Below are 18,356 nucleotides of genomic sequence, written 5' to 3'. Positions count from 1 at the left end.
TCAGAAGTCTGACATCCTGGGTGTGTGGGACTGGAGACTTGAGACATAGAAAGAGGGTGTGGATTCTACTGTCCCATGCAGAGCTGCAAGACAATGCTCCCACTTCCTCTGCTTACTGGGCTGTGTGATGGATCAGCCCATGAGATCCCTGAACTTTCTAAAATACCTTAGACTTTAGTCTAAGTCATGCCTCTTGGGTACCCTATTTTTCCCAAAGAAATTACATAATGTAGGGAACTGAACAGGATCCCCTATCAATGTCACAGACACAAGAAGGAGCCAATAGGTCTGAGAAGGCTGTGTCCAAGACTTCTAGATCTGTAGTGACAGAAGTAGAAGCTAGGCTACAAGGTAAGTCGTGATTCAGACAAATACATTTCTAAGTATTGATTTGTGGCCTGATAGCGCCCCCTGTTGACCACTGAGGGAACTGCAGCTCATGTCTAAGGAGCTGTCCAGATCACCAGAGCCTGTTACAATTTCCATGAAGGATGGACTTCCCTAAGCTAGAGGCCAGTGGATAAGTACTTGTAAAGAGTACCCATGTCCTCTGACCCTCTCTTTGGTGCCCATGACCATCCAGTGAAGTCTCATAAGCCAACCTGGACAGTTAGTTAATGGCCTGGACACCTGTTGAGCTATGTTCTCCTGATGACTCTCCAGAGAAGATGATCAGGAGACCTAACCCAAACAAGGCTGTCATGACACTGCACCAGCTGTCTTCACACTGCTCAAAACATTGACTACTAGAAACTACTGTTCCCTGACTTTAGGAAGTTAAAATCCAATTCTAGCAAAATGATTTTCAGGGCTGCCTAAAGTTGAATCTCTGACAAAAGTCTGCAGACAGGGCTTATTGGGGCTCACCTTTTAGTGAAGCTATCATTTTTCCTCAAGTATGCCCAACATTCATCCATCAGGGGTCTTTCTCAGGGACACATTCCTGGTGAGAATCCAAAGAGTCTAGGTATCCTAGACTGATATGCTTGGCTTGATATGCTGGGGCTGAGTTACCCATCATGCATGAAGGATTCTGATCTATTGTTATTTTACACCTTGTGTGTCCTGCACTAAATGCTTAAACCCCATGATGGGAACACAATGCAAAAAGAATGTGTTCAGAGGTCAGGCCTTTTGCTCATATGTATGGTCAATGGAATGAACCCTACCTGGCACCCAGAGTTCACAAATAATCACTTACTGTACATGTAGAGGTACATGATTATTGATGTAATTGCTGCATGTCTATTTAAGGTTTGTAAGGATCAAAACCTTTGTCTTTCTGGGTTACATTGTGAAGCAGCAGGAGTTCTTTGCTGTATACTGTCTCTATACCACTGTGTTCAGGCTCACTCACATTTGCGTTAGTGCTATCCCTCAAAGTTTTCAGTGGTCATCACATGTGCTGGCGTCCACAGATATCCACATCTGTATATCAAGGGCACACAGTTCAGAGCATTTATCTTTAGTTTCAATTTCTAGAGCCATTCTGATGTCCACTATGGACATTGTGAAGAGTAAGTAAAACAGCATCATTGAGACATTAGTTTCACCATGACTCAGGACAGGCCTCTGAGCACATTCATCTTCACCTGCTTCTTCAGGCTCCACTGGAGTCAGAACAGAAGCCACCCACAAGCTGACACAAGACAGGAGCTGGAAGCATTTGGAGCTGAAGAACATGAGCATGATTCAAATCTCTGGGTGTTCCTTCTGAGTCGTGGAGATTATGAAAGCAAATGGATCAAACAGGAAAGCATAAATTAGTGACAGAAAGAATCTACTTGACCTTAAAAACAGTCTGTCCACGTGGGAAATTTTTCTCACCTGAGAAAAAGTCTTCACATTCTATATACAGTCCAGAGTGACCAAAGCAAAATCAGAGATGGAAAGAGAAAGGGAAGACATCGAGCTAAAATCTAATGAGAAGACTGCGGTTTGTTTGTGCCCACAGACACAGGGCATTAAGGGAATTAATTTCTCTATCAATAAAACCAAGGGTTTCCTCCAAAGCTCAGTGCTTACATTTTATTTTAGGATCTATTTACCCAGACCTGTACAAGGCCATAGTATCTCTTTGAGCTGTTCTATAAACTTAGTTTAGCAGGTCCCAACCAGAGTTTGTGTGTAGGCTAGTAGAAGAGTACTCATGAAACATGCACAAGCCCCTGATTCATCACCAGTGCAACACAGGAAAATCCTCAATGTACACTCATGAGTGCAGTGAGCCTGAGTCTGAGATGTTTCCTGTATCTCCATTGCCATTGCCATGAACTTTTCTGTTTTTCTTTTCTTTTCTTTTCTTTTCTTTTCTTTTCTTTTCTTTTCTTTTCTTTTCTTTCTTTCTTTCTTTCTTTCTTTCTTTCTTTCTTTCTTTCTTTCTTTCTTTCTTTCTTTCTTTCTTTCTTGTCAAGACAGGGTTTTTCTGTGTAGTTTTGGTGCCTCTCCTGGATCTCACTCTGTAGACCAGGCAGGCCTTGAACTCATAGAGATACAGCTGGCTCTGCCTCCCGAGTGCTGGGGTAAAGATGTGTGCCATTGCCACCTGGCTACCATGAGCCTTTCTAAGCAGTGGAAGTCCCTCCAACCCTTTCTAGCTCAATGCTGGTCCTGGCTACATGTGCTGGGGCTGGGCCAGGATGCCCTGGCCAGCTAGGTATCTGTGTAGTGGGTCTGTATCACCAATCCAAGAGGAACCAAGTGTCCTGGCTCTATCTCTCTGTTTCTGTGCAGTTATTGACATGATGAAACATAAATTACACATAGGCAATATTCAGGTTGAAAGGATTACTTGGGATGTTAATCAGTTCTGGATTTCAAACTCTTGGGGTCCTTGTGCCTGTTGTAATATCAAATATGTGAGAGTCCTTTTGCTCTCTGACAATTTCTGTATTCTAATATCACCACATCCCATGCTTCAAATATTCAAGCACAAGAGTCAGTGTGGGCCATAACTGTTAAAACCACCAGACCTTGGCACAGAAAGTAAGCAGGTGTACTTATAATATGGGAGATATAGAACAGAACCATAGCTTTCTTCCTAGGCTGCAATGCCCTGTCACACACAGATAAGGGCCATGCAGAGATATTTCCTGAATTACAAGTGGCTGTTTTCTTTATCTTACATTTGAATGCATATGGCATTTTTGACTGCATTTATTTCTGAGACCACAAGCATACCTGTTGCCCACAGAAGCCAAGAGAGGACAATGAATCACATGAAACTGGAGTTATAGATGGTTATGAGCTGCCTGTGTGTGTTTGGAATGGAACTTCAGTCCTCTAGGAGAGAAATCATTGCTTTTAACCTCTGAGCCATCATTCTATCAACTCCAGGTGGATGTGTTCTGAGGCAGATCTGACTGGTAGAAGGTAGAAAGCAAGAACTTTCTAGGACTCTGACTAAAAGGGACAGTTGTGTTTGGTAGAACTTGCCTATGGATTTGGGATGCTAGTTTGTTCCATACGTGATCATTGTTAGTAATACACAGGATCTGAGGCCAGTCACTGCAAGGATTATTTCTATAAAGAACACAATATGGTAAGATGAGAGACAGATGCTAAAATTGATTTATTCAGTAACTGCTTCAGTAGAAAGTCCCTTGGCTAAATAAACTGTCTATTGGAAGGGACAAATTTAATCACTGTCCTTTACCTTCCAGGTGTAGAGATAAACAGCATACAAGAAAACACATCATTTCCTGTCCCAGTAGGTGGGTTGTGGAGACCTGAAATTCTGCAGAAATCCTCCAGAGACAAATGGCTTAGTTGTAGAGTCAAATCTAACTGTCCATTTGTTTTCATTTCCTGAACTAGACATCTCCTAAAGCTGCTGGTGACAAAGATTAACATCTCTGAAAAACAACTCCCCCAGCTCCACAGACAGGTGAGGCTTCCAGGATGGAGACAGACTATATGTAGCTGTAGACAGATTGCTTATGCTTCACATCTTCCATCTATGACTTGTGTGAGCCTAATTTGACCACTGTATTTTCTATGTCTCAATAATCCAGTGATATTACATATGGTAAATGAATATTGTCAGAGCAATAAAGGTAGGTTAAATACAAACAAGGACTTGACATTGAGACAGGACAGCTGTGCACATCAGCTGTGTCTGTTACTATGAACCTATAGGAAGGAGTTCTCTAGACATAATCCCTGAGGACATACATTCATCGGGAGGACCTATGTCCTCTGTCCCTCCCCTTGGGGACCCTGACATTCCTCTGAAGTCATCGTAAAACTTTCTTTATATGGATAAAAATTAACAAGTTTTTACTTTTTTGCTTTTACTATCATTCAATGGCAGAATAAGAACAAATATAATGTCAGGCAGTGATGGCACATGCCTTTATCATCAGCACTCAGGAGGCTGCAGCAGATGGATCTCTGTATTTGAAGCCAGCCTGGTCTATAGAGGACAGTCGAGTTACAGAGAAAAACCCTGTCTTGAAAATCCAGAGAGAGAGAGAGAGAGAGAGAGAGAGAGAGAGAGAGAGAGAGAGAGAGAGAATGAGCTAATTGAATATTCTTACCTTCAGCAACATTGTGCAACAATGAGTCTATACTACTACATTAAGTAGTATGAGGTGGGGGTTATCAGCAGATTGAAAGTAAGGATAGGAGCTGGAGGAAAGGCTTCTTGGTTAAGAGTACTGGCTGCTGTTTCAGAAGACATGAGATCAATTCACAGCACCTACAGAGTGCTTCACCGTAACATTTAACTGCAATTCTAGGGAACCCAAACCATCTCCTGGACTCTGCATGTATTGCATGCAGGTGATACACAGACACACAGACACACATGCAGGAAACACTCATGAACATCAACAAATGACCTAAAACTCTTTTTGAAATAAATAAAATCTGAGGGTATAGGGAAAAGAGGAATCCAGGGTACATTTGTATTTCATGGAACACTGAGCCTATGTCCTAAGAAGGTGTGAGTAGTTATAGTAGAAGGTTAGATTCAGTAAGAGTGTCTGGGTGTTCTACAGAATTTTGTGGAAAGAAGCAATGTCACATGACCTCCTTACAATTAGTGCTCCTGAACAAGTCATTCACCCAGTATGGAATTATATCCTCAGGTTTCTGAATGGTTCAACCCTACTGCTTTCAGGTCTATTCACAATTAAGAGCACTTTGTGGGTTGAGGGATGCCATTTCTATTTGCAATCTCTAGAATCCCTGAGCAATCTCTTTCTCATTTCATCTTTATAAGTTGTATTTTATTTTATATATGCATATGGTTCTGTATAAAATGTGTGCAGGAGGCTTCTGACCCCAGGAGACTTTATGGAATCCCACAGAGCTGGAGTTATAAAAAGTTGGTAGTAAAGCCACCTAACATTAGTGATGAGAACTTAACTCAAATCCTCTGGAATAGCATCAAATGCATTTAACCATTGATCCATCTTCCCAGTCCTTCTTTCTCATTTTCTTGCTCTGTGCATGGGGAAAATCCTACCCTGTCTTTACAGAAGTTAGAAGACATGAGGGAGTTGGATCTATCGCTGAATCCTGTGAGACATGGGGATTGACTCAGCATGTCAGCCTCCCCAGCAAGTGATTTACCACTGAACCATCACTTTGGCCCACCCAGCTTGCATTTTTATTTGGAGAATTATACTTGGAAACTTCATTTGTCAAAATATACTGGCCAGTGGTGATTAAGTTTGAGTAGGAAACATTCTGGTATTTTCCCCACCTCTTAACATTTCCTGGTCACCAAGAGCTTCCTGCTGCTGAGCTATTTTTCCCCTCTGTCCTCTCTCCGTACTTGGCAAGCACAAACTCTGAATCCCCTCTCAAGCTCTTATCTTAGGAAATTACAGCTATTATATGAATTCTCCTCCTCTTATCCATTGTCAATACACGATCACCTCATTTTATGGTAGGACACAGGTCTGCAACTTTAGTTGAGATTTCCACGCCCTTAATCAGGCCACATCTCCTGCAGTTCACTCTCGGACAGACTGAAGGAGCTCTCTGTTCTGTGACATGACTATTCTCAGTTTACAATGCCTGGCTTCTCCACATTCCTTATCACTTTCCTTATGCTGAACTGCACCACGTGGTGTGAAGCACCTCACCACTACTAAAATATTATAAAAGATCGGATCTTTACTTTGTTCTGGGGATCAGAAGACTGCTCAATGATGTTGCCCAGAAATAGAGTGTGTTCTTAGAAAAGGCTTCTCAACTTCCCTCCACAATCAGGCTCTTGGTAGCTATTTCTCATTCTATTACTTCCCCTAACTCTCTCTTGTATTCATTCTTATCTTTTATTTTTAAAGCTTTTAAAAGTACATTTTAAAAAATGTTCTAAACACATATTCTATTTATATTACATCCTTTCCACCCCACTATATCCCACTCTACCTCCTCTTAGGATTTCAACTACCTCTCAACTTCATAGCTTTTTCTTTAATTGTTATTATTATTACATATACATTTATGTATAAATCAATAAATATAAATATAATCTGATGGGTTCATTTAGTGTTGCCCATGTGTATATGTGTTTATGGTTGACCCTGTGGGATTAGAATACTTATCAGGGGCTCATACATAGAGAACTACTGTACCTCTCTCAGAACTCATTAATTACCTGAAACTCCTTATGTAGGAGGGGAATCTCTTGATATTCCCCCATGTATCCTGTCATGTCAATTGGTGTTGTCATTTTGTCAGGTCTATTTATGCAGCCATATGGTTGACTTTCCTTGTGTATAACTTTCCCATATTATATAGAAGATACAATCTCACAGTAGACCATCTGCTTTTCTGCCTCTTACAGTATTTCCAATCCACTTCTGAGATGTGCTCTAAACCTCAAACGAGAGGGTTGTGTTATAGATAGGTCAGGTAGGGCTGGACACCCCTGGTATCTATCTTAGTTAGGTTTTATTACTGTGCAGAGACATGGAAGCCATGGCAACTCTTATTAAGGAAAACATTTATTTGTGGCATGCTTAAAGTTACAAAGGTTTGTTCCCTTATTATCTTGGCAAAAGCCATGATAACATGTAGGCATGCTTGGTGCTAAAAAGAGAAGCTGAGAGTTCCACATCTTGATCCTCAGGCAGCAGAAGGAGACTGTGTGCCCCACTGGGAGTAGCTTACTATGTGAGACTTCAAAGCCCTCTTCCCCAGTGACAAACTTCCTCCAACAAGGCCACACCTTACCCACACAAGGCCACATCTCCTAGTAATACAGCTCCCTATGGGCCACATATTCAAACATATGAGTCCTTGGGGGACACTTCTATACATACCATGAAGCATCCATTATTCAATGCATTTACATTACTTTTGGATTTCTTGGGTAGCCTATGTCTGTGCATAAAAGAGCACCTTCAATGTAGGGTTAGAGCTCCTCTTGTATGTGAAAATAAAAATGTGTATTTAGAATGAACCTAGAAATTAAACTGGTTTAAGAAAGTGGCAATTATAGGTTCTCCTCTAAGATCCATGAAATAAGTATTCATGTATAGTTGATTCATGTACATTCCAATACCAGCCATGATTTCCCTCCTTTTGAGCAGCCTATAGTTCAATTAGACAGTTTTTGGTTATCTCCAAGGGATAACTGTAACTCTGGCACATTTGGGAATATCTTGCCATGCTGGTCATTGCTGTAGTTTGTTGGAATCATGACTGTGTAGAACAATTTCTTCTGTTGCCAGAATCTTCAAGTACTATAAGATCTCATCCTCAGAGAAGAGATTTCTGTATCAGATCAGCATGCACAGCAATTAAATGAGTCAGCAGCAGGTTCTCTGCATGTATATTATAGCTTATATATTTATGAGACTCCTGGCACTGAGAACAAGTGGGCCTCTGACTCTTGTGTCTGCTTTTGAGACTCTATTGCTCTTATTGGGTTTCAGGGTCCAACATTAATGTGATAGCTTTTGTCTCATCTTATTATATCTTATTTTGTCATGTTTTGTTGTTATTGCTTGAATGGTAATCCTTCTCTAATGAGAGAAAGAAAGGAAGTGGACCACATGGTAGGAGATATGGGGAGAAACTGAGAAGTGTTGAGGGGGGGACTGTGAACAGTATATATTGTATGAGAAAAGAATCTATTTTCAATAAAATAAAAAAGTTAACTCATCAAAGTGATTAAAGGCATTGAAAAGTTTTAATTATGTCAACTTTGTTTTTAAAAGAGTAACAATAACACTAGAATGTGAAATTTGGGAGCTTGCTGTCAATTTTCCAGATTACTAAAATTTCATTAACTACTCAATAGTGATGGGGGTAATTATAGAATGACTTTCATGAAACAGACAAATAACTAAAAGCCCAGAACCTACAGAGATGGAACCATGAAGAAACACAAAACTGATTCCGTGAATAACTTATAAGACTGAATCAATAAAGACATTTGTCAAAAGTGAACAATTTTTAATGATGAAAACAGACAAACTAGGGGTACAAGAGAGGCCAGTGCATTAGAGGCACAGGTGAAAAACCACTGCCAACTCAGTACTCAGTGAGGGCACTCATAGTTTTTCCTCTAAGACCAGAATCGACACCCAAATGTTGGTGGTGGCTACTTTTCTTGACTCTTCTCTTAGATATCCTAGACAGAACAATTAGGCAACAAAAATAAATAAAAGTTGGCCAATTAGTTGGCTGTAAAATAGATATACAGATAACAGAAACTTAATTTTTGAAAATCTTAAAGATTCTACAGAAGTTTCTGGAACTGGTAAACAAAATCACCCATTTGAGCTCTTCAAATGTTAACTGATATTGCACATAAATCACTAGATGTTCTGTTTTGTCACATGCATAGAGAAGATAAGAAGCAAGAAAGACTATAGTGGTACCCATGTATCTTCCTGGGAAGAAGTAATAAAAGAGATTTTGTGGAAGGATAGGGGGTGGGCAGAGATGGGGACAGGAGGAAACAGGTAGGGTAAGATGGGATGGAAGGAGGAGTATTAGAATAATGACAGGAATAGTGGGACATTTTTGGGAAGAATATGGAAACCTACTACAGTGAAAACTCTCTTGAGTTTACAAGAGTGACCCTAGTATAGACTCCTATAGTGAGGGATAGGTAGCCTGAACCAGCCTTTTTATTAAATGACAGACTTCTAGCAGTGGGACTGAGACACCAATCTAACCACAAAACCTTCAACCTACAATCTGCCCTTCCTGAAATACATACCAAGGTAATAGTGGAACAGAATTTGTGGGATTGGCCAAGCAATGACTGGTCCAACTTAAAGTCCATGCCATGAGAGGGAGCCCACACTTGACATAGAGCCTGGACAGAGCAGAAATTCAGACTAGAACCAAACATGATTGGAAAAACATTTGAATGAAATGATTACTAATGATATTCTCTTATATGAGTAGATCAGTGTCCAGCCTAATAGTCATCAGAGAGGCATCATCCTACAGAATATGGGAACAGATACAGAGACACACAGCCAAACAATTGTCAGAGCCACAAGAACACCACAGAATAGGGGAAGGATGGATTATGGGAACCAAAGGGGTCAAGGGCACCATGAAAACATGAAACACAAACAATTAAGCAGGGCTTAAAGAGGACCAAGAGACTGAAGTGATAATCAAACCCTGTACGGGTTTGACCTAGGGCCTCTGCATATAAGTTATAGTAGTGTAGGTGGGTATTCTTGTGAAACTCATAATAGTGAAAGTGGGGACATCTCCGACTCCTTTGTCTGCCCTATGGACCCTTTTCTTCCTATTAATTTGCTTGTCCAAGCTCTGATATGAGGGATTGTGGTGAGTCTAATATAACTTGCTATGCCATGTTCTACAGATATCCATGGGAGGTCTGTTGATTTTTTTTAAAAGAAAAACAGAAGAGAAGTGGATCTGGGGTAGAAGGGAAGTCAGGTTTAGGGAGTGGTGGTAGGAGGAGAAATTGTAGTTGGGATGTAATACGTGAGAGGAGAATAAAAAAGTACATATTAACAGGAAAAACACTTATGTGCAAGGTCCCATTGTGAATGCTACTTTCAGAATGAAAACAGTATGAACTGCCCTTATGTGAAGGATTTTCCATCTGTGTATTAATAAACTGTGTATCAAAGATATTTAGAAACCAGCTATGTCCACAGTGAAACGTGGGCAGACCCTTCTCCTGTCACTCTTCCTCACTTCATATAGATGACTGGTATGTAGGCTGCATTGGACTTAGGTGAATTTCTTAAAGAGAGAATGTATTTGAACATATGAGATCATGTTTTCTAAATGCAAACAATACACCATTTTCAAAGCCGACTCAGAGGATCCAAAAGTTTGAGGGCTCTGGTAATTACTTCCTATGAATTCTGAGGGGCCACTGTATATTTGAATCACAAGCCAAGCTCTTAAGATCTTTGAATTTTTGCTTACAATATGGATGTCTTTAGTTTCCTTTTAAGACAACCTCACTTTAAATCCTGGTCTTCCCTTGTACACAGTTGTATTCCAAGATTACAGGCATGAGTCACCCTGCTGGCTGTACCTGAGGAGTCACTGATCAGTTTCACCACAATACTTTTCTCCATGCTTTACCCCATTGATAAAGAAATGTGAGCATTCTACTGTAGGATGAAAGGAGAGGTCACTCACTCATCGTGGCCAGGAGAATGGGAGACTGGTCTCCGAACTGAATCGGTTGGAGACCTCACACTGATAATCTCCAGCATCCTCGCTTTTGAAAGGATCTATTTTGAGTCCACACTTTGTCGGGGACAGAGTCACCCTCTCTGTGAGCTTCAGATTCTGGTTATTGAAGATCCAACGGATAGAGATATCAGTGTCAGGTGAAATGCAGGTGAAGGTCACAGATCTACGTCCTGCGACTGTGGTGTCAGTGATTTGCACAAAGGGCTGTGACACAGACTCTGTGAAGAAACAGAGGAGGTCAGTAAACGACAGGAGTCCAGACAGCTCAACCAGGCCCTATTTAGTTCAGACTTTATAAACCCTCCAGGGGGGAGAATTGGGAGCGGTGACTATAGACATATCTTGGGACTTGGACCTGTCACCCAGGGACTGTATCACCCTGATTCAAGCACTGCTTTCTGTGTCTCAGTTGCCCTGTAATAAGACATGATGATTGCCTTGTCCACGAATTAAGCTTTGTTATGAGCATAACTATGCCCTTGAGATGAGGGAGCTGCTCATATCAGCAGTGTCTGTTACTATTTACCCACAGAAGAGAATTCCCTAGCCTGGACCCCTGATGTGAAGGAGGAATTTGCAGTAGCTTCCTCCTCTGTTTCTTCCTTCAATGCCTTGACCTTCTTGTAAAGTCTCATAAGCCCATCATAATGATAGGGTAATGGCCCAGTCACCTGTCCACTGAGCCTCAGGAGAAAGAGATGCACAGGTGACCTATGAACTGCAGTTGTCATCGCAGTACACAGCTGGTTCTATACTCAATGGGATAATCAGTCACATGACTTAGACAGTCAGTAAAGCCTTGTTCCCTGTCAGCTCTCACAGGAAATCTAAACAAACAAGTCTAAACTAATTGTTACAAAAAGCTCCCTAGTGTCACCTTGAGTCCAGCCAGAGCAAAGTTTTAGAGTCAGGGCTTCCTTGTGGTCTCTGTGAGAACCCCATGGCTTAAGCAGTCAGAGACTACTTGACTCCCAGAGTCTTTCTGAAGACATGTGCATGGTGAGAGCTCCACCTGTCTGCACTAAGGCTGACATCATGGGGCTGAATTTACTCAGCACAGGACCTCCTCTCTACAGGTAAAGACAGGTGAGGAGTCCTGATCTATTACACTTTGGTTACCCAATATGCATCCTGCAGTAGGGGCCTCAACCCCAGGAAGGGAACACAATGCAGTCGGGGAGAAAGCAGACACAACCCCAGTTTAGTGAAAGTTTAGTGTATGAAGTTCAACAAGCCACACCCAGCAGTTGGAGACCATAGAGAGTCACTTACTCTTTACATAAAGTTCCACGTATGTTGTTTCAGTTATGGAATCTTTGTTTATAACATCTAGTATATACTTTCCTGCATCTTTCTCAGTGACACCCTGGAGCATCAGTGATCCATTATTGTACACTATATATCTTGCTCTTCCATGTGTGGGCTCCCAGGAGATGGAATTTCTGGCCATGTTGTATTCTAAAATTTTAAGGTATGGTGCCTTATACCAGCAAAAGGCTTGCAGATCTTCTGGAAGATTATGTACTTGGAGAAGTACACCTTCCCCTTCAGTAGGATACTGAGGCACTGGTTGGATGGTGAGTTGGGAAGATGTGAGAGGGTTACAGAACAAAGGAAGGGAAGCTGGAAGGGAAAAAAGAAAAAAGTCATCACATGGGGATCATTGTGCTTGGTAAAAATTTGGTGACTTCCATCCTGAGCAGATGGATTCATCACTCAGCCTATATTTGCAGGGTTTGGTGTGTCTAACTCACTTAATGAAGGGTAGAAACTTGATGTCCTTTCTTACACTGCACCCTGAAAGTGTCATGTCCACTGCATGGAACTGTCCCCTTGGGTGTCTACATGGCTGCTCCTTCACTGCCCTCAGTCAGACACTGTGCACACTCTCATGCACACTGGGGTTTGTGATGATGCCTCCCCTGAATTCAACAGGCCTGGGACTTTCACTGTCTAGGTTTTTTCTTCCGTTTCCTTTGAGTCAACACTCAACCTCTGAGTTCACCTAATAGATGCACTTGCTGCTCTATCAAGTAGCCCTTAGGTCTGGGGCTGTGAGGAGCTGGGAGCAGTCTGTTCTTCAAGGCAGACTCAAGTCGTTAAAAGACCTGTCTTGTTTTACATTAATTTGACACAAGCTACAGTCATTTTGCAAGACAAGTCCTCAGTTGAAAACACTACCACCAGATTAGTCTGAGAGCAAAACTGTAGTACATATTTTTTAATTCAAGATTGATGCAAAAGTATTCAGACCATTGCGAGCAGTTCAAGAAAGCACATTGAGCAAGCATGAAGAGCAAGCCAATAGAAAGAACTCCTTCATGGTCTCTGTACCAGATCCTGGATTTTATTTATGATACTCTCAATTTGGAGCTAATAAATACCTGAGTTTAACATGGATGTTCTAAAACCATTGTTCCCTACCATTAAGAGTAGAGCACTAGAAAATGCTCCCCTGGGTCACTTTAGTCCAGCCTTGGAAGGATGACCGGATTCAGCGATCCCTGGTCTAGGGCCTCAAGAGCCTGGGCTGACTCTGACATCTTAGGCTGAGTTATTTTCCATCAAGGTCTTCCTTGATGCAGGTGGAGTCAGAATATGTAAGGTGATCTATGGCCATTTGTCTCTACCAGAGTGTTCTGGGCTAAGTGCTCAAACCTCCTCATGGGGACGCAGTGCATAGAGGAGGGAGACACAGGCTAAGCATGACAGTCCTATGTGTCTAAGCCCTACCCAGCACTGGACAATCTCAGAAAATCACTTACTGTGCACATGGAGTTTCACAGTTGTTTCTTCACTTTTGATATCGGTTCCCAGAATTTGTAGACTATACCATCCTGAGTCTCTAGGAATGACATCATGAATCAGCAGGGATCCATCACTATAAAATGTCTCTCTGCCACTGTATGCAGGTCCCCACACAGTTGATTTCTTGTCTATTGTGTATTGGACAATCACAAGTCTCCTGTTTGCATTCATCCTTTTGAACCAGACAAAGCCTATAATATTCTCTGGGGGATTGTGTATAAATAGAAGAACACTTCCTCCTTCAGCAATTCTGGATGGCACTGATTCAATAGTGGGTCTGGCAGAGGTGGCAAGGTGTCCACATTTCCAAAGGACTTCTAGAAGAGAGATAGATCCATCTAAATTGAAACTTTTGTATTTGAATAAGATGGGCCCTGTGTTCTGAGCAACTTTATCCATTGCTCAACCTAGGTGTGTGAGTGTCTCCCTGTCCTATCTGGTGGAGGTCATCATGTGACCCCCATGTTCAGTGTCCCCACACTTGTCATTTCCACTCAGTTGTGCTCTCTCCTTAGTTGTCACTGTGGCCCTGTATTACTACCATCAGACCTCTGCTCACATTTACAGTGTTGGTGTCAGGGTGACGCCTGCCAGACCTCTTCCCCTGCAGAAACTGCATCTCCACTTTCTGGCTTTGTTATCGCTGTTTTACTGTTCCTCTTGGGGTTCCAATCAGTACCTGACTCTGCACTCTGCTGTGTCCTGGCCTTGGTCTCTAGGCACCAAAATGAAATATCTGCACAACTGTGTGACACAGAAACCCAGTTGGGCACCCAGTCTGCCCTGTGTTCTCAATGCTCAGAAAACATGGAATTTTCTCCCAGCAGGAAGGTGAGAGAGATATCTGAAAGGCCCCAAAAGGACCAGCTGAGTGATATGTGGGGAAGAGAAAAATCTATTCTCAATGGAGCCACCAGTCAAAAAGTTCTGACCCAAGTCAAAGGCCCAGGATGTGTCAGGAATCTCACATCCTGGGTTATGGGAGTAGGTGCTCTGATTTGTGGACAAAAGGTGTTAGCTCCCTTGTCCCATGTAAGATTTCAAGACAATGCCTCTACTTCTTCTATGCCATGGTCTTTCTGGGATGCCTTGGACTACTATTGAATTGATTCCCCTTGGGTATTACATATTTTCCAAAGAAAACACAAAGGGAGAAGTGGAACATGATCTCCTGGAAGACACATTAAGATGCCATTAGGTCCGAGAATGCTGTGTCTGTGATTGTCAGGTCTGAAAAAACAGGGATGGAATCAGGCTACTAAATAATGTCCTGATTCAGGCAAATTCTTTTCCACTAGTTTATTGTGCATCGTGGTGCCACCCCTGGTAATCACTAGAGCAACTACAGTTCATGTCTGGGGAGCTCTCAGATCAGCATAGCCTGTAGGCATTTCCCTACAGGAGACAATTCCATGAGCTGGACCCCAGAGGACACTTGTCAGGAGGACCTTTATCCTCTCTCCCTGTCCTTGGTTGCCCTGACTATCCTGTGAAGTCTCATAAGCCCACCAGAACATAAAGGTAATGGCCTGGGCTCCTGTCTAGCTAAGCTCTCCCTCCATGTTCAGTCTCTGGAGAAGATGTCCAGGGGACCTAGACTAACCATATCTCTCATGACAATGTACTGGCTGGTTCCAAAGGTGCAGGACTTGGACTACTAAAAAGCATTGTTTCCTGCCATCAGGAAGTCAATATCCAACCTTTGTGAAATGCATCTCAGGCCTAGTTGGAGTAGAGTCTGGAACAGAGGTCTGCAGCCAGGGAAACTTGGTTCTCACATCACTGTGAAGATCCCAATTTTCCCCCAACAGGCCCAGTGTTGATTCCATTGGGATCTTTCTCAAGGACAGGATCTTTGGGTGTGAGAACCCAAAGACTCTAGACAGAGGCTGTTATCCTAGGTTGAGTTAGCCACCATCCGTTAACCTGTCTGTAGAGTGAAGTGAAATGAAGGACTGTGATCTATTGCCATTATTCTATACCATGTGTGCTCTGCACTGAATGCTCCAATCCTAATAAGAAGATGCAATGCAGAGGGGAGAAAGGCACAGAATACTCTACTGTGTGTATCCAATGGAATGAGGCCCACCCAACAGCAGAATTCACAATCACTTACTGTGAACATAGAGGTACATGGATGTTTGCGACACAGTATCTGTGTGTCTATTAAAGGTTTGTAGGGTATAAATTCCTGTGTCCTTCTCATTGACATTTTGGAGGAGCAGGGATCCATTGCCATACACTGTCTCTCTACCACTATATAAATGCCCTGGCACACTTAACTTTTTGTTTGGTATATATATTGCAATTGTATGATTCATGCTTATCTCCCCTTTGATCCAGGCGAAGGCTATAATATTCTTGGGCAGATTGTGGACAAGAAGAAGTACATTGTCTCCATTGGCCACATGGGGTGGGACAGATTCCATGGTAAAATCATCAGTGGTTGAAAGGTGCCAGCAAATGAAAATGGAGGCTAGAAGGAAACAAGAATTACCATCAGTATTGAGCCGATGTGGTCATCACTCAACTTAGGTGTGTGGTTAGTGGTGTGGCCATGCTTGGTAGATATGAGCAAAATGACTTCCATTCCCTCAGAGCCTCTGACTATGTTATTAACTCTCTCAGAAATTCTCTGCTCAGGTGTCTGCCTGGCTCTCCCCTCAGTGTCCCTATATCCCTCCTCACATAGAGTATTTGGTGTGAGGAGCAATGCCTCTCTTAACTCCCCTGCTGGAGAGTCCCCACTTTCTCATGTTTTCCTCCATTTGCTTTGTGATTCCAATCATCCCCACTGCTTCATCTTGCAGATAAATGGATATCAGGTCCACTAGAACAAGGGCATTGTGAGGACAGGTATTACTCTGACCTTTTTGGAAAGTTAAGTTCCTGGAAAAGATTCAGACACAAGAGGATAAAGGAAAAGGAAAAGGAAGGAAAGATGGAAGGAGAGATGGAAGGAAGGAAGGAAGGAAGGAAGGAAGGAAGGAAGGAAGGAAGAAAGGAAGGAAGGAAGAAAGGAAGGAAGGAAGAGAAAAAGAATGTGTCCTCATGGGATTATCTACATAGTTTCCAGGTTTGTAGTTAGTGCCAATAATTACATTCAAAGGTGATTTATATTATTTTAGATTTACTCATGTACTGTATGTATTTCTGAAGGCAGGTGTCTTGATGTGTGCATGTGAAGGTGTGTGCCACATATAGGTGTGGAGGAAAATGTCTCTGTGGGTGCAAGTGTGGGTGTATGTCACAGCACTTGTGTGTGAGCTAATAATTAAATTCAGGTTGTCATGTCTCCACACACAGAGTCCTCTCAATGGCCCATCCCTTCTTGATTTCTATTTGGAGAGTCACCCAGTCAGGGTTTGGGACATCAGTCTTTAGAACATTGCAGGCAACATAGTTGACAGGGTGTTCAAGGCTTTTCTCTTCCCCTCATCACCTCCTGTCTGCTCAGAGTCTCAGGCTGCTGAGCCTCTGTCCCTTGCTGTATCTTCTGCCCCATGGCTGCAAAAGCAAAACCCAAGTCTCCCCTCAGGCTCCTGTCCTCTTTAGGAAACTCCAGCCTGCCTCCAATTTCCTCTCTGCCCACACAGTAAGAGAGTGAGTACACTTACCTGTGAACAGGAGCCCCTGCCAGGTTGTGCAACCTTTGCAGGGAATCACGGAGGGCACTTCCATCTCTTTTCTCACTGTGCTGTCCTCTCTGTGAGAAGTAGAGTGACAGTTCTAGCAAGGCACCCAGTCTCTGCTGTCCTTTTTTCCTCTGAGCTGTTTCCTTGAAGGCTGGAGTACTTCCCAGAAACCAATGGGCTTTCAGTGGTGAGATCTGAGTCCAAGACACTGCTGAATCGCTTCTACTCCCAGTGCTACCCAGAATCCCTCTCAACTTCGCTTTATGTTTCTCCTCCAATAAACACATTGAGCAACAGTGCTGATAAGCATCTCCATGCCTCCAGAGAAAATTGGCTCATCCTAGGACTGACACATGCTTTATCTTGCCTTGTGTCTGTCAGCACCAGAGGGAGCCTCCAACCTGCCTATGTGTCCTTGTGACAGAGAGACCCAGCTGAACATGGAGAGTCTGCCCTGTGTTCCCAGTGAACTGGGAAATTGCTATTTTTTATTATTATTATTATTATTTTACAACACCATTCAGTTCAACATAATAGCCACAGAATCCCCTGTTCTCCCCCTCTCGAAATTGCTATTTTTTAATCCTAGGAGGAAGGTGACAGAGATGTTTCTGAAGGTTGGAAAGAGATAAACTGAATGATAACCAAGGATGAAGATCAATCCTTTATCACTAATGTCACCAGTCAAAGTTTTGAACTAGGATAGATGCCCAAGGGCTGTTGTCTGAGGCGTTGCATGTGCTCAGTGCTGGGGAAGATGTGACCAGTTGTCCTTGAAAGAACTGAAGTTTCCATCTTACTATAAAGGGGGTCAAGGCAACATTTCAGCATTATGTGTTGGCTAAACTTTATGTTGGGTGAGTCGATGTCCTCCCTGATCTTCCTGGGTCACCTTTGCCCTTTGCCTTGTTGATAACCTGGTGGTGATCCTGTCTTCCCCTATGTGAGACTCCAGGAGAGAGGAGATGTTCAGGTTTTCTATGCAGAAAGTTTTCTCAGAAAAAGCAAGCATCTAGTAGGTCTGAGCACAGTATAGTGAGGGAGCTCCAGTTTGGTAGAGACAGGAATGGAAACAAGTGTGCTAAACAAGGTCATTTTCTGACAGTGAATGTGTGTCCTAATATCTTTCCCTGGAGATCACTAGGAGACTATAATCTCAACAGGCAAGGTCAAGAAGTCAACTGTGGCCTGCCCTGATACCCTCAACACAGGTGGGATTCAGGTCTGTTATCATGTTCACTATGC

General features: G+C 42.6%; 2 protein-coding genes across 3 annotated transcripts in view; both read right to left on the bottom strand.

Moving 5' to 3' along the window:
- LOC143273031 (pregnancy-specific glycoprotein 22-like) overlaps positions 1 to 18,356 on the bottom strand; it is a 168,924-nt gene that overhangs the window by 87,398 nt on the left and 63,170 nt on the right. The gene's annotated exons all lie outside the window — the stretch shown is intronic.
- Positions 8,398 to 17,364, bottom strand: LOC143272926 (pregnancy-specific glycoprotein 22-like). Of its 2 annotated transcripts, XM_076570045.1 has the most exons (6): positions 17,094 to 17,364; positions 15,593 to 15,952; positions 13,434 to 13,793; positions 11,941 to 12,291; positions 10,612 to 10,886; positions 8,398 to 8,596 (listed from the first exon to the last, which is right to left on the bottom strand). In XM_076570045.1, exons 1-5 carry the CDS (start codon positions 17,155 to 17,157, stop codon positions 10,612 to 10,614), a joined length of 1,410 nt encoding a protein of 469 aa, XP_076426160.1. In that variant the 5' UTR covers positions 17,158 to 17,364; the 3' UTR covers positions 8,398 to 8,596. The 2 variants fall into 2 exon arrangements, with proteins under 2 accessions (XP_076426160.1, XP_076426101.1); XM_076569986.1 differs by having other exon boundaries at positions 8,398 to 10,886.

This window comes from Peromyscus maniculatus, chromosome 1 (genome assembly GCF_049852395.1).
Source record: "Peromyscus maniculatus bairdii isolate BWxNUB_F1_BW_parent chromosome 1, HU_Pman_BW_mat_3.1, whole genome shotgun sequence".
NCBI classification, from domain to species: domain Eukaryota; kingdom Metazoa; phylum Chordata; class Mammalia; order Rodentia; family Cricetidae; genus Peromyscus; species Peromyscus maniculatus.
This window is presented reverse-complemented; position numbering and strand designations above follow the sequence as displayed.

What these genes read in the sequence shown, in the direction of transcription:
- LOC143272926 (XM_076569986.1), bottom strand. Translation starts at nt 17,157, where the DNA reads ATGGAAGTGCCCTCCGTGATTCCCTGCAAAGGTTGCACAACCTGGCAG. An exon ending in GCAGGGGCTCCTGTTCACAG is followed by an intron (nt 15,953 to 17,093) that starts GTAAGTGTACTC and finishes GTTTCCTTCTAG; the next exon opens with CCTCCATTTTCATTTGCTGG. An exon ending in CATGTACCTCTATGTTCACA is followed by an intron (nt 13,794 to 15,592) that starts GTAAGTGATTGT and finishes TCTCTCTTCTAG; the next exon opens with AAGTCCTTTGGAAATGTGGA.